Raw genomic sequence first — 23212 nt, forward strand, 5'->3', positions numbered from 1 at the left:
CCGCGAAGGTATTAGACTTCCAAGACAACAGCTCGCAAACGCCCCCCTGAGTTTTACATGGCATTGCAGTATTGCAGACAGCGAGAATAAAATGCTAATATCTCGAGTGCGAAAATAACGCAGTTCACTCCGGGCGAAAACGACACAAAACCGCACATAACCGGGATAATCTGAAAATCGCGGATCTAGCCGATTTAGACTAAAGGCGGTCGCCACTGTATGAGAAGAAAACACGATGAGAAGACTATAAAACAATTTATCAGATAAATCATAATTTTTTGACAAATTAGAAGTTTACCATTATTAAGTGGGAGCAAATGAACATTCAACTGTTTATGCAAAATCTCATCTTCTGTAACACCAATTTATTTGATATTCTTCCCCATTTCTTGCAGTTTCAAATAGTTTTTAACCCCAGGTTGGCAATGTTCAGAGAGTTATATCATTTGTGGTTGAATGGTTGAAGCTCCCAATATTCAGATAATTAAAACAACTATAGAACTGTGGACATAATTGATATAAAGAACTCTCTTGTTGTTCCATTAAAATGTATCAAACCCTACAACGAATCTACATTTCCAAATGACAAACATGGGCTTTATTCTATATAGTCCGATACTGCCATTCGGGCCATTTATGGCCCAAAATCCCCATAGACTTCAATGAAGATTTGTCCTGAACGACTGCTTCGGCATGTATATAATTAGCCCATATGTCAATAATTTGCTCAATAGTAACATACTTAATGTATACGTAAGTGTTCTGTCATAGATATGAAGGAAGTTATCTCCACCCTTATTGCATATATACATGATAATGCCACCCATCCAATAATATTTAAATATTTTACACCTTATATTTTTGTTGCAGGATTTTAATATACACTAGAAAATTTGAAAGCGTGTACATAACACCTCTCTTGGTATACAACTCATTATTTGAAAATGATTTTAAAACAAATCTCAATAAATGCAGTAGCAAGATTAGTGTTTAATGTCAAGCACATCTGGTGCTCAGCGATGGTAAACCATGGAACTACAGCAGAAGGCAAATAAATCTTTATTTGGTCTTTTTTCCACACTGAAGAACAGACAGACTGCGCGATGTGCCTTTTCGTGTTTTTTTTTTTAATTTGCTTCTATAATCCAGATCCTGGCAAAATAAAGAACCTGGCAGAGTAACCATGGATTTTCCGCAATACGTGCAATATAAGCATAAAACTCGAGAGAGTTATATTGTGAATTCCAACTCTGCAGATTTACAAAGATCTGTTTTATGTTTGAACATATTACACTATTGTATCTTTTCTTCTAATTTCAACATATTCCCTGAATCAACACTCTGTGCCCAAGAGAACCCACACCAAGCACCAAGGTTTAGAGTGAACTCCTGTTTTTTTTAGGCAGCAGGATAATGGTTCTACCCAGAGACATTTTCTTGGACATTCCAATTATTTTATTTGCACACATTATATTGTTGTTCACAATTTTTCAACATCACAGGGTCACTGGCAATTGTGTAGCGCTTTTTGTATGATTTTCCTTCCAATTCATTGAGATTTGTTTGAAAATAATTTAAAAGTAGGGGTTTTGTGTGCCCTTCCATATTTTCTATTATATTTACTGCATACAAGAAGCTTGGGACTCACTTATTGAAGAAGCAGCAATAATCACCTGCTGGATATTATTTATGGACTTTTGGTTGACTTTATTCTGGAACCAAGTCAACTATTTGGGTAACTTTATTCTTCAGATGATTTGGTATTTTGCTTGGATTACAATATACAACACATTTATGTTTCTTATCCCAACACATTTTAGGACATTTTCTAAGATTTCTAATGCAATGCTGCAATGATTCTACAATGGGATGAGTTATAAAGGAAGCCCTGAAGCTATAAGTGCAAGGGCAGCATGACTGTGGGCCTGCAGGACCTATAGCCAGACCCAAATGTATTATGTTGAAAGGGAAATAAATGATACATAACATGGTTGGAGAAGTGGAATGTATGGGGTTAAGTCAGAGGACGGCATATAGCACAAAAGGGGGATGAGATGCAACAAAGCAAAATATAGTAGTGTTAGATCTAATACCTGAGTAGGTGGTAACACCCTCCCAGCCACCTTTAATGACTTAAAAGTTAGGCAGGAGGTGGTAAGGTAAGGCTTCGATTATAGTGCCTTGCGACAGCGACGCAATGTCGCTCTGAAAAAAATACATTGACTATGTCGCAAGCGCTTATAGTAAGTGCGACGGTGACATCGCGGCCAAAAATTTTGAAGCCGGGTAAATTTGATTTTTTTAGAGACAGTCGCCACATGTGACTGTCTCTAAACCAATCAAATTGCGCGGCCCATCCGTTTTAGTGATGTCACTGGATTTGTTGCCAGCGACATCACTTCAAATCAAATTATACATTTAGCTGGTGGCAACGGCGACTAGTGACGTAATCGGTCGCATCGCCGTCGCCGTCGCTGTCGCTGTCGCATGCACTATAAGCACGGCCTAAGAAGTAGTACTGTAAAGTATTATGGAACGAGGAACCAATTGCAACATGCTACTTCCTTTGTATGTAATCTAATTCTGGATAAATGTTAACGTTTTAATGTTTAAAACAATAAAAAAGTAAAAAAAGAAGACAAATAAAAATAGTCTTTCCAAATTTTTTTGTTACAGCAGTAAAAGGAATTTGCCAGAAAAATGCAGTGAAGATTTGCCCATGCAAGATGACAGGGTGTGTGTGATGTCCTCTGCTGGAGGGAAAGGTAGAGCTAGAGTCTAATGGTGAGCGGCACTGCTTGGTGGTGTCTAGAGATATGCACTTTTTTTTATACTATTATTTATTTGCTAATAAAAATCCAAATTTTCGGTCAGAATTTTAAGTAAATGGCAACATTTTGTCATTGTCTAATTTTTATTCAAAATGTGGTACCATTGTAACATTTCCCAAAGTTGTATTAAAAATACCAAGGTATGGGGACTCAACAAATCTCTTTTATGTGCCCAAGATGTGGTAATACCCCAAAATGAAGACATCAAATTTGATTTCGATAATAACTACTCCCCCGAGGTCCCGATTCCCACAGTATGGGAGGCCCACAAAGCAGTTATAAGAGGCGCTCTTATAAGAGTGGCCTCATTCAAGAAAAAACACAGATTAAAAAGAATAGAGAAACTAACCAAGGAGCTAGCAAATCTTGAAAAGAGCCATAAAGCCACTCAGTCAGCCAAGACACTGGCAAAGATAATTAGAACCAGAGGAAAATTGAACCTCTGCTTGGCAAACAAAACGGAGCAAGCTATGCGATGGACGTCTCCGAAATACTATGAAAGAGGTAATAAGGCCCATACTATGCTTTCCAGGAAAATAAGAGGCCCGGGGAGGGGGGGGGGGGTGGGGAGAGAGTGGGAGGGGACAGGGGGGGGTCCAGGTCATAGCTCTAAAAGATAGGGTCCTATCCCATGACCCAAACAAAATTGTGGAGGAATTTAGAAAATGTTATCAAGCACTTTATAACAGAACTGACAAGGCCACACATCCTCCTCCTAAAACCATATTACAGAAAAATAGGAGCGCATGGAAAGGAAACCAAAATGCCGAAATTAGTACACAAAACTTTATTGCATAAGAAAGACACATAAAAAATCACATAAAATGTATCACATAAATGGTCAAATGGCACCACATAGATAACACGTATATCTAAAAAATACCCTAATACACCCGCCAAGGATAAGGTGCTAACTCCTATAAACTCAATTCAGAGGTCCTAGATAAGATGGAACAACGAGCACAGGCTGCTAAGATGGTATGAAACAGACCTGGCGGCTACAAGGGAACCTCCTAACGGCGTCCTCGCGGTGTATCAGGATAGCAGCTTGTAGGTTCATCGTCACAGACGTAACGTCGCTGCGTATGACATCACCACCTACGCGTTTCATGTTAAATTACACTTCTTCATACCTCTGCAGGTTAATACAGCAATCAATCCTAGACACACAATTAACTTAAATGGCCAAACCTTACAATCAGTTACCATATATAGCAATATACACATTGGTGTTATGTGTATTCTTGTGTTAGCATTTTGCTATATATGGTAACTGATTGGAAGGTTTGGCCATTTAAGTTAATTGCCCAAGAGTCAAAAGAGAGGTACTATGCAGACCCACGATGAAGGGGGGGGGGTGGGCTGGGCATCCCCGGGGGGGGTGGGCTGGGCATCCCCAGCCTGCTAAGATACTATCAAGCCTCCCAATTGAGTAGGATTTTGCTATGGAACTCTGAGCCGCAAACAAGAGGCTGGGTGGATATAGAGAATGCATCTAACCCAGCTGACATTACAACGCTTTTATGGTTAACCAAATCTAGCAGGCTGCCGAGCTCTACTTCCAACCCAGTAATTAGACATTCAGTGACACTCTGGGATTGCTTGAAATTCAAATTCAAACTTACAAAAATGGTAACCCAGATTTTGACCCAGGCAAACCTTTAAGTGCATTCCAAGCATGGCGGACAGCTGGGATTACCAGAGTAGGAGTCCTATTCACAGATACTGGGATTACGCCCTTCCCAGAACTACAAAAAAAGAGGAACCTTCCACCCGCAGAGATATTCAGGTACCTACAGATTAAACATTTTGTCACTCAGTTCCACAAAGCGAATGATCCCCCAACATGCACCTACTTTGAATCTCAATTTATGTACAGATCCCAAGAGAAGGGCATGACTTCTGCCCTATATTATTCCCTAATTAACTCGGGACAGATAACAAATATCTTCATATGCTAAAATGGGAAGAGGAGCCCAGTGAGGTCCTAGATGAGAAGGATTGGGCTGACATATGGGAGGCTGCAGCAAAAAGTTTGATCTGCACTGTGGTTAAAGAGAACTCCTATAAACTGTTATTTCACTGGTGTATGATTCCAGTCAGACTTCATGCCATATACAATGCCCATTCACCGACCTGTTTTAGAGGGTGTGGACAAAATGGCTCAATGTCACATATCTGGTGAAATTGTCCAAAACTGGTTCCCCTATGGAGAGAGGTTTACCTGTTTATCAATAGGCTTCTGAATACGGACCTGAGACCTGACCCTTGGTCTGCTCTACTAGGCAGACCAGTACAAGACATGTCTAGAGCCTCATCCAAACTAATATCCCATATCATGTCAGCCACAAGATGCTGTATAGCGTTGTCCTGGAAAAAACAGGAACCCCCCTCTTTGGCAATGGTAAAACGCAGAATATGGCATATTGCCACGACGGAGAAACTCACGGCTTACCTAAGGGAGAGCTGTGACAAGTTCTCTCAGTTCTGGGACTCGTGGTTTACCAGTGAGGGAGGGCAGAGAGATATTAGAGAATTGGCTTGGGTGTAGACAGAAGACGATGATCCCACCAGACTGATCTAGCATGGAGGCATGTTTCAAATAAACCTATATAATTGGCTGCTTCTGTCAAATAATGGGTATGACTGGGAGCTTACATGAGAAATAAACTCAGTCTTTTGATGATACTGGTACCAGCCTCCTCCCCCTCCCTCCCCCTCATTTCCCCTTGTATTGTTTTGTCCATTATGTTCGTCCAATTTTGTTCATCATGTTCGTCCATTATTATCTAACCACAGAGATATTAGGGGATGTTAAAGAGGACTCCAGCAATACGGATAATCATTATTATATGCGGATATGTGGGCTGGGTATATCTACTATGGTTTCTGCTATGTAACAGCCCCACAACACCTCTTTTATCTTCTGTATCCCATTTGAAAATTTGCGAATAAAAATTTGAAGTTGGAAAAAAAAAACAAGGTTATACAACCAATTTATGACAAATCTCACCTGTCTGTGACCTTGCAAATTCTGTCAGTGTCATAGAGTATTTATTGTATTTATTGTCATTAAAAAAGTTCTAACAATTTTTTTTTATTAATTTTGCTGTGTTTACAAAGTTTTGCTGAGTGTTTGCACAGTTGTGTCTTCTCATGGTGGGAGAGGCAGTGCTACAGCCTGTGCTTTGTGGCAGAGTTTAGTGCTGACCTCTAATGGAGGTGGAGAAAGTATAAATACTCTATGGTCTCTGATGGAATGACCCACACAGCAGGTATGGCTGATAGCTGGTATGCAAGTTTGTTGGAGTTATAAATATATAGTGAGTGGTGCTGGCAAGGTCCTCTTAATTTACATATGATTGGGAAGAAAATGCTATGGTCATTTTCACCCACAATTGTGTCTTGTTGTTTTGTGCATAGTAGTTATACACTGTGAGGTATGTTGGGGTTGTATGGCCACAAGGCATGGGGCAATTGAAGATTCCACCAGTAAAGATACTTAGGAAAATGACAACAGTGGTGTCATATGCGAGGACTTGACAATATTATTGTACATGGTTAAATTCCAAAATAATGGCTAATAAAGCATTAAAAAGTAAATGATAATAGTTTAAACCAATCATTCCCCTAACTACTTGAGTGCTAGAGGTTCATCAACACAGTCACATTACAGAAACCACTCCCATGTCTCATCTTAACATGTTTGCAAGCTATTTATAATAATAGTATATAATATTAATAAAATTATAATGACTGACACAAATCATTCCCATTTTAACCTTTTGAGTGCAAAAGAAGCCACCAACACATTTCAAATCGAGCACTAAAGGAGTTTTTAAATAGTGTGGCATGAGTTACCCCACTCCACCACCCTGTGATGAAGACAGATATATTATATTACTGTATATATATTATATGTAAGCAGTCTTCTCCCATAAGACACTTTCCAGTGCTGGAAGGCCACCTTTGCATTTCAAAAGAGAAAAGCCATTTATGTCTCTACTGTTAATTTTTGCACCAGGCTACCTGTTTCTATCTTATCTTATTTCACACTTCCCGTCTACATCTATTGTCACCAGATATCCCTCTTACTTGCACAGTATATAATATTGTGTTTCTGTATTTCTGCCATACCCAATGAAAGACCCTGAGAGGTTTGTAAGCTTGTAACATTTCAACTACTTGCTGGTCCAACAAAAGGCCTCATAACACCTAGTCCCTCTCCATCTTTTGTTACTACACTTTCCAGGGCTGGAAGACACACAGCCTATTGACTTCTACCTCTGGAAGGTGCCTTATGCAATTGACTGCTTTATAAATATAGCCCTATATCTTATAAATTCTGCAGCTTGTAATAACATGCCATTGAAAAACAGACAATTGTTGGATATATGTAAATTATGAAGAATTTATTCCAAAAAATAATGCATTATATGTACATTTAAAACCTTACCTTTTCTGTGTACAGACGACTCTATTACACCTGGAAACAATTCAATATGAAGAGATTAAAAACTTGCCAATAATCAGAGTGTATTTCATGTTAGTTTTATGAATCTATATCTAGATTCAATGTTGTTTAGCAGTATATACAGTACAGTAGTTATTGCCATATAATCTTTTTTAATTGGAATTCCATGTTACAATATAGAAGTTAATGCCAGGTTTGTTTGGACTGTGAAGGCTGAGAGTTCTATTTCAATTTCACGAGTAATACATCAAAACAAAATGAACAAATAGTCTTCTTGGAGATAGCTTCAGTAGGATCCAGTGTCAAATGTTGTACATGGTAAAATGTCACAGGTCGGATGAAAGTTCACAAAATGAAAATCTCACTGTACTGTCTCCTACTCTACTATCTGTGTAAAGAAGTCTGCTGCTTACTCTGCACACACTCACTTGGCTCACAACAGCTTCATGCAACATTACCTACATCTGTGATAATGAACCTGCTTGTTATCTCAACTCTGTTCTTTCTTGTGGCCTTGTGGAAATGTTACTTTCTCTATCCAATACAAACTCCTCCCTCCTGGCCCACGCCCAATATCACCATACACCCTGGATTACTCAAAAGCCTTGCACTATCTACTGAAAGTTGGTGGTAAATTCTGAAAACCAGCACACTAACCACTACTCATCCCAATGGCAACATCAAAAATGTACGACTTGATACTACTCAAATTTCTATTTATACTGTTACTCTCTTTAGCAGGTGATGTTGAACATAACCTGGGCCTTCCTTTTCAACTCCTTCCATACCCCTGAGAATACTCCCTTCAAATTCCAAAATGGTCTATCTGTCGTACATACAAATATCGGGAGCCTGCTGCCCAAACTAGATGAACTAAGGGTATGGTGACTTATGCATAAACCCCAAGTCATTATTATCACAGAAACATAGCTAACTCCTAAAATTCTTGATGCAACAATCGCCATTCATGGTTACTCCATTTCGAGGAAAGAAAGGTCAAAGAGAGGAGGAGGGGGTGCTATTTTATATTTCAGACACCTTACAATCTATACTCCTAAATTTCCCCCCCAAGCCAACCTTCTTTTGAAATCCTACTTGGCAAAATCTGCCTCCTCTTTTCTAAGCCCGTTCTTATTGCTGGCATCTACCGGACCCCTAAAGCCCCCACTGTAATACCTGACTGATATCACCTAGTTTATTGGCTCACTTTCCTCTCAGAACGAGAAGAGTGAGCTGCTAGTTCTTGGGGATTTCATCTACAATTGGCTTGATCATAAAAACAACAAAATCCAGATACAACTTAAGTCACTTAACCTAACGCAACTAATTTCCCAACCCACACGGAGAAACCTGAAATTTCATAACCATTCCTTGCTAGACTGGATTCTCTCCTCTAACCCCAGCAGAGTCCAATCTCTGGCATTCTACCTGACATTTTCAGTGACCATGCAATAGTGTACTGTGCAAGGAAAATCAGATCACCCCAATCAAGGACTAATGTTCTCCTCACTATTAAATTTAGGCACTTTAACCCACAACAGTTTCTGGCTGATCTTACCAGCTGCCTTTGGTACAGAATTGACTTAATTCCCGACCCCGATTCTGCACTTGACTATTTCCAATCTGAGTTACATAGTTTCATAGTTACATAGTAGATGAGGTTGAAAAAAGACGTACGTCCATCAAGTTCAAACTATGCTAAATTTAGACAACAGATACTTTATTCTATATCTATACTTACTTATTGATCCAGAGGAAGGCAAACAAAAAACCCCAGTGACACATTATCTAATGATATCTCATAAGGGGAAAATAAATTCCTTCCTGACTCCAAGAATTGGCAATCGGATTAATCCCTGGATCCACATCCTTCCCATGTATACTTATTTGGTATATCGCTGCATACATTACCCATCTAAAAAGATGTCCAACCTTTTTTTGAACAAATCTATTGTATCTGCCATCACAATCTCCATGGGTAATGAATTCCACATTTTAACTGCCCTTTCTGCAAAGAAACCTTTCCTTTGTTGCTGGTGAAATCTCCATTCCTCCAAACTTAAAGGATGGTCCGAGTCCTTTGTACTGCCCGTGGGATGAATAATTATTTTGAAAGCTCCTTGTACTGTCCCCGAATATATTTGTAAATAGTTATCATATCCCCTCTTAGATGCCTCTTTTCTAATGTAAACAAATCTAATTTAGCTAGCCTCTCCTCATAAGTTACAGGAAACAATGGCGGATTTCGGCGCAACTGCGCATGTCTGACTCAGAGAGGCTTCTGGGATCTTCAAAAAACTTTATTCGTGGAACACACAAGGGCTAGCACCGCATTCTAAGACAAAGCCCTATTCCAAGGGTGAAACGCGTTGAGGGGGAAAATGCGGTGCTAGCCCTTGTGTGTTCCACAAATAAAGTTTTTTGAAGATCCCAGCAGCCTCTCTGAGTCAGACATGCGCAGTTGCGCCGAAATCCGCCATTGTTTCCTGTAACTCTTCTGACGGTGGCACGCAGGAGCAGCCGAGGTGAGCAGGCCCCAGACCGGAGAAGCAGGTGAGGTAAGCTACCAACAGCCCCCTGCACCGGTCAATTCTGTGGCCAAGCGAAGCTCCCTCATGCGCTGCCCCAGTGTCTGACACAATCTCAGACTGCCACTCTGCACACGGAAGCGCAGGACAGATTCCCACATTCTCCTCATAAGTTAGAATGTCCATCCCCTTTATTAATACATTTTGGTGGCTCTTCTCTGTACTCTCTCTAGTTCCATAATGTCTTTTCTTAGGATTGGTGCCTAAAATTATACTCCATATTCAAGGTGTGGTCTTACTAATGCTTTGTAAAGGGGCATAATTAAGTTTACTTCCCTTCCATCCATTGCCCGTTTGATGCAAGATAAGATCTTGTTTGCCTTTGCAGCTACTGCATGACTTTGGGCACCATTGCTAAGCCTGCTGTCTACAAGCACTCCTAAATCCTTCTCCATCAAGGATTCCCCCAATATATCTCCATTTAATTTGTAAGTCGCTTTTTTATTCTTGCATCCCAAATGCATAATCTTACATTTATCTGTATTAAACCTCAATGCCATTTACACGCCCACGTTTCCAGTCTCTCCAAGTCCTTCTGAAGAGAAATTACATCCTGCTCTGATTCTATTACCTTACACAATTTAGTATCATCAGCAAAGATGGAGACTTTGCTCTCGATCCCAACCTCAAGGTCATTAATAAACAAGTTAAAAAGCAGGGATCCCAGTACCGATCCCTGAGGTACTCCACTCACGTCTTTAGCCCCAACCTGAAAAAGTTCCATTTATGACAATCCTCTGTTGTCTGTCCTTTAACCAGTTTTCAATCCAGGTGCATATATTATTACTGAGTCCAATTTTCTTTATTTTGTATACCAACCTCTTGTGTGAAACCGTATCAAAAGCCTTTGCAAAATCTAAGTAGACCACATCAACTGCATTACCTTGGTCTAAATTCCTACTTACCTCCTCAAAAAAACAAATAAGGTTAGTTTGGCATGATCTATCCTTCATAAATCCATGCTGACGATTACTAATAATTTTGTTTTCCATTAGGTATTCCTGAATATTATCCCGTATTAAACCTTCATGTAGTTTCCCCACTATTGAAGTCAGGCTTACAGGTCTGTAATTTCCCGGTTGTGATCTAGCTCAATTTTTAAATATAGGCACCACATCTGCTTTACGCCAATCTTTTGGTACTGAGTGTAAGGATCCGCGCTGCAGGTAAACCCGCGTCCGGCGCCTTCTTACCTTCTTTACAGGCCGTTCAGGCTCCCCGGCGGCGTTGTCTGCTACTGGCCGCTGTCCCCGCACCTCCAGGCCACGCGCGTCATCCCTTCAGGCGCGCGCAGACCCAAGCCGCAATTAGTTGGAGCCGGGCGCATGACTCCGCCTCCGCTGACGCAGCACACGCACCGTGCGTGTCTCTGCCCCTGCCCCGTCAGCTCCACCTCCCAGGTTCCTCTTCCTTACCTGACAACTCTCCCATATCTTGGTCTTACTTAGGTCACTCCTTTGTTCCTCCTCTCACTCCCATTGGTTCCAAACTTTCACACTCTGCTCTCCTATCAGGTCCTTCTTCGTGCCGCTCCTCCGTCACTCCCCTTCTCCTGATTGGTCCCATCCCCCTATATAATTCCCCTTCACCATTTCCTCTTTGCTCTACATAGCTTCTGTACCTTGGTGCTGTCTGCTGTTGCCTGGTCTCTCTTGTTTTTCAGTGCTTGCTCGTGTCCCTGGAAATTCTGCTGACCTCCCTGGATTTGACCTTTTGCTTTGGACTCTACTACGCTGCTCTCGGGAACCCTTTGGACTTCGCTTTGGACTTATTATGCTGCAGACTTCTACAACCCTTGGACACGGCACATGGACAATCTACTACGCTGCTCTCTCCACTCCTCGACCCAGGCTTACGGACAATCGACTATGCTTCTCTCTCCAATCCACGACCTTTGGCTTACGAACTTTACCCTACCACGCCGGAGCTGTCAAGTGCGGTACCATTTACATTCTTGTTACCTGGACCATCTACGTTACTTCCACACTCCGGCCGTGCCCCCATTTACTGTTAGGCGTGTGGTATTACTCCTTTCCACCCCAGTCCCGGGGTCTCATCTGGCTTGTGAGCAGGCCGAGCGTTACATTATTCAGAGCCCAACAGACCCAGACCCCCTTGAGGTGGAAGATACCTTAACCACCATTTCCAAACACTTTAATTTTTTGGATAACCAAGTCTCGTCCCTTAACCTGTAAGTTAATGCCCTCACTCTTCAGATTCCCCAGGGCAATGTCCCCACTTCCTCCTCCATAGTCTCCCGTGAAGGAACAGGCCCCTCAGATCTGCGGATACCTACCCCCAGTATATACGCGGGAGATCCGCTTGCATGTCGTGGTTTCTTAAACCAGTGAGAGATAAAATTTGAACTGTCACCTTCTCGCTTTCCCACGGATCGTACTAAGGCTGCGGTCCCAGTACAGCCTGTGCGCACGGTGCGGCGTGCACTGTGCGTGTAAGCACCGCCCCTCAATGGGGCTGGGCCCACTACGCACCGTCACGCAGAAGGTGCAGCCGCACCGTGCGGCAGGTTTTTTCTCAACTCAATAAACTTGAGTTTACTCCTAGCGACGGCAACCAGCCGCGTGATGTAATGGCCCTGCCCCCGCAAATCCCCAACCACGCCCCCTCCCGTCGCAAGATTCTCCTCTCCTCACAGACCGCAGATCGCGGTTAGCGCTGTGACACGCGCCGCCCCCCCGCCGGGCGCGCGTGTCACAGACATTACTGGGACCGCAGACATAGGTAGCTTACGTGTATTCCCTTCTCACCGGGGACGCCTTGGCCTGGGCTTCACCAATCTGGGAACTGAGACCTGAACTCACTTATAATTTTGCCAATTTCAAAAGAGAATTTCGTTTAATGTTTGACACCCCTGGACGCAGTGATATGGCGGCATCTTCCTTGTTCCATATTTCGCAGGGTCGGAGATCAGTGGCACGTTACGCTCTGGAGTTCCGAACTATTGCAGCAGAGACTGATTGGAACAATCACCTTCTGGCAGGGGCTTTCGGAATCCTTAAAGGATGAATTGGTGGCTCGTGAGAGGCCATCCTCACTAGAGGCCCTGATCGCTTTGTGCGTTCGGGTAGATTCTGGAGAGGCGAGCTGAACGTCAACGTCTTCATACTGCTACTGCTTTGATTTCTAATTCCAGGTCTCCTCTTCCTGTTCTGCCCGCACTGGAGGCCCTGGAACCCATGCAACTGGGCACACTTCACCTCCCTTCTACGGAGCGACTACGTCGGAGAAATGAGGGTCTTTGCTTCTATTGTGGTTCTCCTTGGCACATCCTACCACATTGTCCTTTGAGGCCGGGAAATGCCAACACCCAGTGAGGTATGGGGGAATCTCACTGGGTACCATCTCTGCTTCTCCTCTTCCCTCACAGCATCTCCCTAAACCTCTTCTATTGTCGGTCTTCCTCAAGCACGCAAATATCCAGACCCCTGCTCAGGCCTTCCTTTAGTCCGGTTCCGAAGGGAATTTCATAAACCAGGCGTTTGCTACTCAGCATAACATTCCTCTCCGGGAGAACGCCTTTCCGGTCGGATTAGAGGCTATTGATGGTTGACCTCTGCAGCCAGCCTTTATTACCTTAGAGACAATTCCTCTAGAGCTCTCTATGAATGATGGACATTTTGAAATTATCTCTTTTGATGTCATTCACTCTCCTTCGGTTCATATCATCCTGGGCTTACCATGGCTGCAATTACACAATCCCATCATCAATTGAACGGCCGAGGCTCCTATTCTATGGAGATCCTCTCAAGTAGGAGTGTCTGCTTCACCCGCAGCGTTACTGGCTGTTCTGGAGACCACATCCCCACAAGACGTCACCCTTCCGGACGTCTATTTGGAGTTCCTGGATGTCTTCAGTAAGGCCAAATCCGAGGAGCTTCCTCCTCATCGCCCTTTCGACTGCCCGATAGACTTGATTCCGGGTGCTCCATTTCCCAAAGACAGTGTATGGAATTGGGGAGCGCATCCCTTGCGGCGTGTTCCCTCCTCGCTTACCTATAGTACTGCAGCGGCAGCTGCCGAAGATTCACCCTCCGCTGATGTGCGCATCACCATTCCTGTTACAGAGCGTGCACGCACCCGCTCCTTCTATGCATGGTCACTGAGCATAGCTCCGCCCCCTCGGGACGTGCTGCACCTCCGCTGTGCACGGTGCACATGCATGACGGCGCGCAACGAGCCCCAGCTATGTGTCAAGTTTTGCTATGAGCCCTTGTCTCCTGCAGCCTATCCTTGGCATCTGCAGAGGCCCGCCTCCGCTCCCTCCCCTACTGGTTTCTGTGTCCTATATAAGACTGCCTCTTCCTGGCATACCTTGCTGAACATAGACTTTTTGTAGCCTTGTGTGTGCCTGGCTTGTCCAGCCCTGTCTTGCTTTGATTTCTACAGTTACCTCTCGTGTACCGACCTGGCTTTGCATTTGGATTCTCTTTGGCCCTTTACCCCTGGCTTACGGATAATGACTACGTGTACCTCTCCTACCCTTGGAACCTGGCGAGTATTGGATTAACCCTTTTTCTTCATACCCAGACCCAGCAACGCTACAAACCACCTACTGGGCCCGCCTTCGCTACTGTTGGTGTGTGGCATTGTCCTTCCCACCTCAGTGTCGGGGTCAGGTCCTGTCTGTGGGCTCGCACAAGTGTGACAGCCAGGTCTTATCTATTATCACTGCCTGAGACTGAAGCCATGACCGAGTATATCTCTGAAAACCTTGCAAAGGGCTTCATTTGGAAATCTAGTTCTCCCGCTGGAGCAGGATTCTTTCTTGTAAAGATAAAGGATGGGACGCTTCGCCCGTGCATCGATTTCCGTGGCCTGAACAAGATTACCATCAAAAATCGCTGCCCTTTGCCTCTTATTCCTGAGCTCTTCGATACGCTGCAAGGCGCAACCATTTTCTCCAAACTTGACCTACGAGGACCATACAACCTGATTCTCATCCGCAGTGGAGATGAGAAGAAGACCGCGTTTAACACACGCAGCGACCATTATGATTATCTGGTGATGCCGTTCGGGTTGTGCAATGCTCCTGCAGTCTTCCAAGACTTTATGAATGAGGTTTTTCATGACCTATTGAACTCTATCTACTTGGATGATATCCTCATTTTTTCAAAAACCCTTGAAGAGCACATTCATCATACCAAGATGGTGCTCTCTCGTTTATGGGCCAACAAACTCTATGCCAAGATGGAGAAGTGTGTCTTTCATCAATCCTCTACTACCTTCCTGGGATACATTGTCTCGGATCAAGGCTTCACCATGGATCCGGAGAAGCTTAATTCCGTACTCGAATGGCCTCAACCTAACTCCTTAAAAGCGATTCAGCGCTTCCTCGGGTTCGCAAACTATTACAGGAAATTTATTGCTGGCTTTTCTACCTTATGGCACCCATTACAGCCCTTACCAAAAAAGGGGCCGATCCATCCTCATGGCCATTGGAGGCCACCGGGCCTTTGAATCTCTTAAAAAATCTTTTTGTCTCAGCTCCAATTCTGCGACATCCCGTCCCAACCCATCCCTTTACTTTGGAAGTTGACGCCTCCGACGTAGGAACTGGTGCGGTTCCCTTTCAAAGGGCCACCCCCGAAGACAAACTACACCCCTGTGGGTTTTTTTCTAAAAAAATTCTTCTGCAGAAAGAAATTACGATGTGGGGAATATGGAATTGTTAGCCATCAAGATGGCGTTACAAGAGTGGAGACATCTCCTGGAAGGAACCAAAGAACCCATTTCGATCCTGATGGACCACAAAAATCTCTCTTACATTGAAGGCGCTCGTCGCCTTGGTCCCCGTCAACCTCGTTGGCGCTGTTCTTTTCTAGGTTTAACTTCACCATCTCTTATATTCCTGGGACATAGAATATCAAAGCGGATGCACTATCCCGCCAGTTTATCACTGAGGAAAAGTCACAAGATATCCCGGAGAATATTCTGTCCCCCAATTATTTATCTCTGCCACTTCCTTTGATATTTTAGACAAAATTCTGGAATCTCAGACTCAGGTCCCTGAAGGGCTGGAAGTTCCCGATGGTCGTCTTTACGTGGCTCCATGTTTTCACCTCAAAATTCTGGAATGGGGTCATTCCTCCAGATCTGCTGACCATCCCGGGTTTAAGAAGACCAATGATTTGATTCGGCGAACCTTCTGGTGGCCCAATATGTCAAAGGACATCAGAGCTTTCACCTCTTTGTGCCCAGTCTGCGCACAAAATAAATCTGTCCGTCAAAAACCTTCCGGTCTTCTTCAACCTCTCCCGGTGTCGGATCGTCCGTGGAGTCACATTTCTATGGACTTCATTGTGGAACTTCCCTCATCTAATGGCATGACTACCATTCTTGTAATTGTCGACAGATTCTCCAAGCAAGCTAATTTTTTTCCCCTCAAGGGTCCACCCAATTCCAGTACTTTGGCCAATACTTTTGTAAAGGAAATTTTCCGTATTCATGATGTCCCGTGGTCCATTGTTTCAGATCGGGGTACGCAATTTGTTTCTAAATTCTGGCGTGCATTTTCCCAGAGGTTGGGCATTACCCTTCTTTTTTCCTCAGGCTACCACCCCCAAACAAATGGGCAGGTGGAACGTATGAACCTGTCCCTTGAACAGTATTTGCATTGTTTTTCTTCGGACTCTCAGGATAATTGGGACGAGTTACTCCCTTGGGCGGAATTCGCGATCAACTCTCTATAAAAGGAGTCTACTCAAGAATCACCGTTTTTTATAAACTACGGATTTCACCCTACTCGTCTTCCCATGCGTCCTTCTAGGTCCGGAGATCCGGCAGCAGATGAGAGGGTATCTTCCTTACAGAAGTCATGGAAAAGGATTCAAGCAGTTCTTCAAAAATCCGTGTTAAGGCAGAAGAAACAAGCAGATACACTCCGTCAGGAGGGCCCTAAGTTCATCCCTGGAGAGAAGGTCTGGGTTTCTTATAATATAAAATTGAAGGCCCCAACCCTAAAGTGTCTCCCAGGTTCCTGGGCCCTTTTCCTATTCTGAGACAAATTAACCCTGTGGCCTATCAACTTCAACTGCCTCCCTCTATGAAGATTTCACCCGTCTTCCATGGTTCCCTCTTTAAGCCTTTATCCAAGGCAAACGGTTCTCTCATTCCTCCCTTCGGCCTCCTCCCCCCATCGTACCTGGACAACAGGACTTTGAAATCCAGTCTATTATTGACTCTCGCATCTCCAGGGGCAAACTCCAATTTTTGGTCCACTGGAAGGGATACGGACCTCAGGATCATTCATGGGTTTCACATACGGATGTTCATGCTCCTTCCCTACTTAAACGTTTCCATCAAAAATTTCCCCGCAAACCTTGGTTGGGTCGTCCGGAGTCTGACCCTCAAGGGGGGGTACTGTAAGGATCCGCGCTGTGAGTATACCCGCATCGGCACCTCTTTACCTTCTTTAAAGGCCGTTCAGGCTCCCTGGCGGCTTCCCCGCTACTGGCCGCTGTCCCCGCACCTCCAGGCCACACGCGTCATCCCTACGGGCGTGCACAAACCCAAGCCATCATTAGTTGGCGCCGGGCGCCTGACTCCGCCTCCACTGACGCGGCACACGCACCGTGCGTGTCTCTGCACCTGCCCTGTCAGCTCCACCTCCCAGGTTCCTCTTCCTTACCTGACCCTTCCCCTGTCCGTCCCTCTGCTCCTCCCCTTCTTCTGACTACTCCCAAACCCTCCAGTACGGCTCTCCTATTCTCCTCCTCCTCTGATGCGGCGCAAGTGCCTTACACGCCCTTCCCCATCAGCTATGCCTCCCAGGTCCTTCTTCCCTTTCTGTCCCTTCCCTTGTCTGTCCCGCCGCTCCTCCCCTTACTCTGACCACTCCCGAAGCCTCTAGTAACTCTCCCATATTTTGGTCTTACTTAGGTCACTCCTCTGTTCCTCCCCTCACTCCCATTGGTTCCAAACTTTCACACTCTGCTCTCCTATCAGGTCCTTCTTCGTGCCGCTCCTCCGTCACTCACCTTCTCCTGATTGGTCCCAGCCCCCTATATAATTCCCCTTCACCATTTCCTCTTTGCTCTGCATAGCTTCTGTACCTTGGTGCTGTCTGCTGTTGCCTGGCCTCTCTTGTTTTTCAGTGCTTGCTCCTGTCCCTGGAAATACTGCTGACCTCCCTGGATTTGACCTTTTGCTTTGGACTCTACTACGCTGCTCTCGGGAACCCTTTGGACTTTGCTTTGGACTTATTACGCTGCAGACTTCTACAACCCTTGGACACGGCACATGGACAATCTACTATGCTGCTCTCTCAACTCCTCGACCCAGGCTTACGGACAATCGACTACGCTTCTCTCTCCAATACATGACCTTTGGCTTACGATCTTGTGCGGTACCAAGTGCGGTACCATTTACATTCTTGTTACCCGGACCATCTACGCTACATCCACACTCCGGCCGTGCCCCCGTTTACTGTTAGGTGTGTGGTATTACTCCTTTCCACCTCAGTCCCCGGGTCTCGTCTGGCTTGTGGGCAGGCCGAGCGTTACACTGAGCCTGTGGAAATGGAGTTCTTGAATATTAAATATAATGGTTTGGCTATTACTGAGCTTAACTCTTTGAGAACTCTTGGATGTATGCCTTATTAACTTTAATTTTTTCAAGTCGCTTATGTACTTCTTCCTCAGTTAACCAATTGTTCATTAATATGGAGGTTGTGGCTTCCTCCTGCGGCACTGCTATTGAACTTGATTCTTCCCTGGTAAACACAGAGGCAAATAATTTGTTTAATTCTCTGCTTTTTCCTTATCTCCAATAATCTGCCTACCCATCTCACACTGAAAGGGTCCTATATTTTCTTTTCTCATTTTTTTGTTATTAAGGTACTTAAAGAACTTTTTAGGATTGACCTTACTTTCTATTGCAATCCTTTTTTCATTATCCATTGTTGCTAATTTTATTGCCCATTTGCAATTTTTGTTACATTCCTTATAATTCTGATACGATGTCTCCGTCCCTTCTGACTTAAAGAATCTAAATGCCTTCCTCTTCTTGCCCATTTCCTCCCCTACCTATTTATTTAGCCACATTGGTTTTGACTTATTTTTTGTAAGGAATCCACTCCTGGCTTTGACTATAGCCTTGCACACCTCTGCAGATGCAAGCTTCCTCTGGCAATCAAGGGCACATGTGCTGCCTTTCATTGCAGCTTCTGCCCTGTGCCCTATCATTGGAGGAATGCTCCCACACCCTTCCCCTGTGATTGGATCTCCGCCCTTTATAGGTTGGACTTTGGCTCTGAATCAGAGCCAAGCATAATTCCTACCCTGGATGTTACTGTCTCTGCCACAAGCTACCCTGGCTTGTCTCCTGTTGTACTAACCTCCCTAGCTCCTGTTTCCTGAGGCCTGCTGCTAGTTCCATGCAGAGGTCCATTCCTGACTCCTGTGCTGAAGCGTTGTTTCCTGAGGCCTGCTGCTAGTTCCATGCAGATGCCCGTTCCTGACTTCTGTGCTGAAGCGTTGGTTTTCCCGACGCTGCCCCGCGGTATACTTTGGCCAGCCTGCTGTCTCCCCCTGCTGAGACCCACGTCATGGGCCGAGGCCGCTCCTCGCGCAGAGGCCACTCCCGCGCTCAAACTCCTAAGCTGAAGCTGGGAACTCCTGACTACCTGTTGCCGAACTCCTGCTTGAATAACGACGATCTGCCTACTCCAATCCTGACCCTGCTATGTACGACTACGAACTGCGCACTCCGGATCAGTCTGCGCAGACTAAGGTCGGTGATTATATAACCCCACCTCAGCCCCGCATCCGGTCCGGTTTGTGGCAAGCACAATCGTAACATTTCTTTTGTACTTATTACCCAAGGGTATACACTGATAAGTGTGCTTTTCTAACAATGTTTTAAAGAATGTCTATTTATATTCTACATTTTTCCCTGCAAAAAAATCATCCCAGTGTAATACTTGCAGATTAGACCTCAGTTTATTAAAATCTGCCTTTCTAAAGTTTAAGGTCTTTGTTAAACCCAAGTAATCTGTTTTTTGATCATTTATTTCAAATGAGACCATGTTATGATCACTGTTACCCAAATGTTCCAGGACTTGAATATTTGTTATTACTTCTACATTGTTTGATACAGAGTTCTTAAAACTCTGCGATACCCATGCTCCACTACGCAGAATAAGAGTACAAGGGGGCGGGGCATCTTCCATGGGTTACAACTCAGTTTATAGCACTCTACCAGTTCAGGGATTCCTTGTGGAAAAGCTACAAAGTACCTGGCACTACTAAGGATCTTAATAACTAGGGATGCCTGCGGAATATGTGCACAAGGCAAACAATGCACGCAAAAACACAATATTACTCTTGCAATCTTCATCAGAATCCATAAAATCCAGCTCACTTCTGGAAGGTTATCAACAATATATTCCAGTCTTCTAGCCATCAACAACCATGTAATATCATTAAGGAGGATATTACCCTGGCAAATCCCACTGACATTGCAAATGCATTCAATGAATACTTTGTGGGGTGTGCTACTAATTTATTAGCAAAACACCAACCGAACTACATACCTGAGCCTCATTCTGGGAGTACCTCTATAGCCTCACCCTCTCCCAACACTGCCCACAGTTTTGTCCCAGTATCTGAAGAAGAGATTACATAAGTGCTCCTCAAATTAAAACTAAACAGCCAATGTGGACCTGACCTACTGCAATCTAAGTTCCTACAACTTGGTGCCCCAGCCATTGCCAAACCACTTGCTTCCCTAATCAACCCTGTCTTGTCTTCAGGCCATATACCTGAGACATGGAAAACTGCCAGAGTTGTCCCAATCTTCAAACGTGAGGAAAAAAACAACATTTCAAACTGCAGGCCAATCTCTCTTCTCCAGGGAAAAGGGAGACCAAAAAGCGCACCAGCACAAACGGAGCAGGAAGAACCCAGGACAAAAAAAATGATTAAAAGGGCACTTTAATGTGGCAAAAGACCCATCCAATGCATTTCGAACGTCGCAGCGTTCTTTTTCAAGGATAAAACACAATGTGATAACATCCATTATATACCCTCTTAAATGTGGGCCATTTCGCGCCAAAAATCAGAACCTGATGACGTCATAACAGAGCGACTCAGTGCCGATCTAAGGGCAAAAGGAAGTACCAAAGGCAGTGTGGCCATCTTGGATGTGGGCAAACATAGGAACACAATAACAAAGCTTTATTGACCATTCCAGCAGAACAAAATACATTGCTGCTAACTGGACAAGCATATTTAAACGAAATAAAGCTATATTAAACTAAACTAATGCTTAATAAAGGGTACTATTAGATCAAGAAAAAACATGAACAAGGTGGATTAAAAAACTAGCTGTGTTGCAACTAAGTTATATACAAAAAAAAGTTAAAAATAAAAACCTCTAGACATGATTAAAAAAATGTGCAAGAAAAGTAAATTTAAAGACATATTACACATACATACTGCATAACACAGATTGTGTACCTAAATCATAGGAACCAGGGAAATACAACCATTATAAAATATGAAGTATTATCCACAAGATACATCAAAGAACAATTTAAGCTTACATATTAGCATAATATTTGCATGATAAGGCATAGGTTCAAAGGTTATAATGATAAGAATATAATGTCCAATATAATGACAATTGTCTTATTTAATCTGTATTACCAACTAATTACACCATAATACGTCTATCACAAAAATGTTTACAAAAAATGTGTTAGTTGCCAGTCAATGTTCAAGCCCATAGGGAAGCGCGTTTGGAGAGTGAAGATCCAATACGCCTCCCTACGGTCCAGAAGGTTGATATGATCACCTCCTCTAGATTTAGAAATAACTGATTCAATCCCCAAAAAGGAAAAATTATTAATTCCTCCCTGACCACATTCAGTGAAATGTGGCTCTTGTAGTTCATGTAAACACATGAAGCCTGCCAAAAGTTTTTTCCAGTTTGCCTTGCCACCGCCACATGGTGTGAATATATTACCAAATAAGGAATTTAAGATTAACAGTTTTATAAATTGTAAAAGTCAATTTGTGATTTATCTAATAACATGTGGTTGTGGCAAGAGGTATGTGGGGAGGACGACTAGAGCCCTTAAGGTCAGGATGTTAGAGCATTTAAGGCTCATAAAATTGAGAGACACTAATCATCCAGTCTCAAAACATTTTACTGAATGTGGTCAGGGAGGAATTAATAATTTTTCCTTTTTGGGGATTGAATCAGTTATTTCTAAATCTAGAAGAGGTGATCATATCAACCTTCTGGACCGTAAGGAGGCGTATTGGATCTTCACTCTCCAAACGCGCTTCCCTATGGGCTTGAACATTGACTGGCAACTAACACATTTTTTGTAAACATTTTTGTGATAGACGTATTATGGTGTAATTAGTTGGTAATACAGATTAAATAAGACAATTGTCATTATATTGGACATTATATTCTTATCATTATAACCTTTGAACCTATGCCTTATCATGCAAATATTATGCTAATATGTAAGCTTAAATTGTTCTTTGATGTATCTTGTGGATAATACTTCATATTTTATAATGGTTGTATTTCCCTGGTTCCTATGATTTAGGTACACAATCTGTGTTATGCAGTATATATGAGTAATATGTCTTTAAATTTACTTTTCTTGCACATTTTTTTAATCATGTCTAGAGGTTTTTATTTTTAACTTTTTTTTGTATATAACTTAGTTGCAACACAGCTAGTTTTTTAATCCACCTTGTTCATGTTTTTTCTTGATATAATAGTACCCTTTATTAAGCATTAGTTTAGTTTAATATAGCTTTATTTCGTTTAAATATGCTTGTCCAGTTAGCAGCAATGTATTTTGTTCTGCTGGAATGGTCAATAAAGCTTTGTTATTGTGTTCCTATGTTTGCCCACATCCAAGATGGCCACACTGCCTTTGGTACTTCCTTTTGCCCTTAGATCGGCACTGAGTCGCTCTGTTATGACGTCATCAGGTTCTGATTTTTGGCGCGAAATGGCCATATATAATGGATGTTATCACATTGTGTTTTATCCTTGAAAAAGAACGCTGCGACGTTCGAAATGCATTGGATGGGTCTTTTGCCACATTAAAGTGCCCTTTTAATCATTTTTTTGTCCTGGGTTCTTCCTGCTCCGTTTGTGCTGGTGCGCTTTTTGGTCTCCCTTTTCCCTGTATTGCATTGAGTAGCTGCACAGCCTGCCTGCCTGCCCTACCAGGATGTGAGTATTTGCATATTTTTCAGGGGAACCTGCCAATGAGACTGATGGTGAGTGGGTTGCACCACACACCACCTGTCTTCAGGAGGATAGTACCC

The 23212-nt window shown here is 43.4% G+C and overlaps 1 protein-coding gene across 50 annotated transcripts in view; it reads right to left on the reverse strand.

The window, feature by feature from the left end:
• The window catches only part of TRDN (triadin), a 798289-nt gene that overhangs the window by 681882 nt on the left and 93195 nt on the right, over positions 1–23212 (reverse strand). For 49 of the 50 annotated variants that reach the window (XM_075597200.1, XM_075597218.1, XM_075597185.1 and 46 more), the window contains exon 5: positions 7288–7317. The exons of the other annotated variant lie outside the window; for it this stretch is intronic. In XM_075597200.1, the coding sequence (XP_075453315.1) occupies positions 7288–7317 (30 nt within the window). The remainder of the gene's footprint in view (positions 1–7287; positions 7318–23212) is intronic. 50 annotated transcript variants of the gene reach the window in all.

This window comes from Ascaphus truei, chromosome 4 (genome assembly GCF_040206685.1).
Source record: "Ascaphus truei isolate aAscTru1 chromosome 4, aAscTru1.hap1, whole genome shotgun sequence".
NCBI lineage: Eukaryota > Metazoa > Chordata > Amphibia > Anura > Ascaphidae > Ascaphus > Ascaphus truei.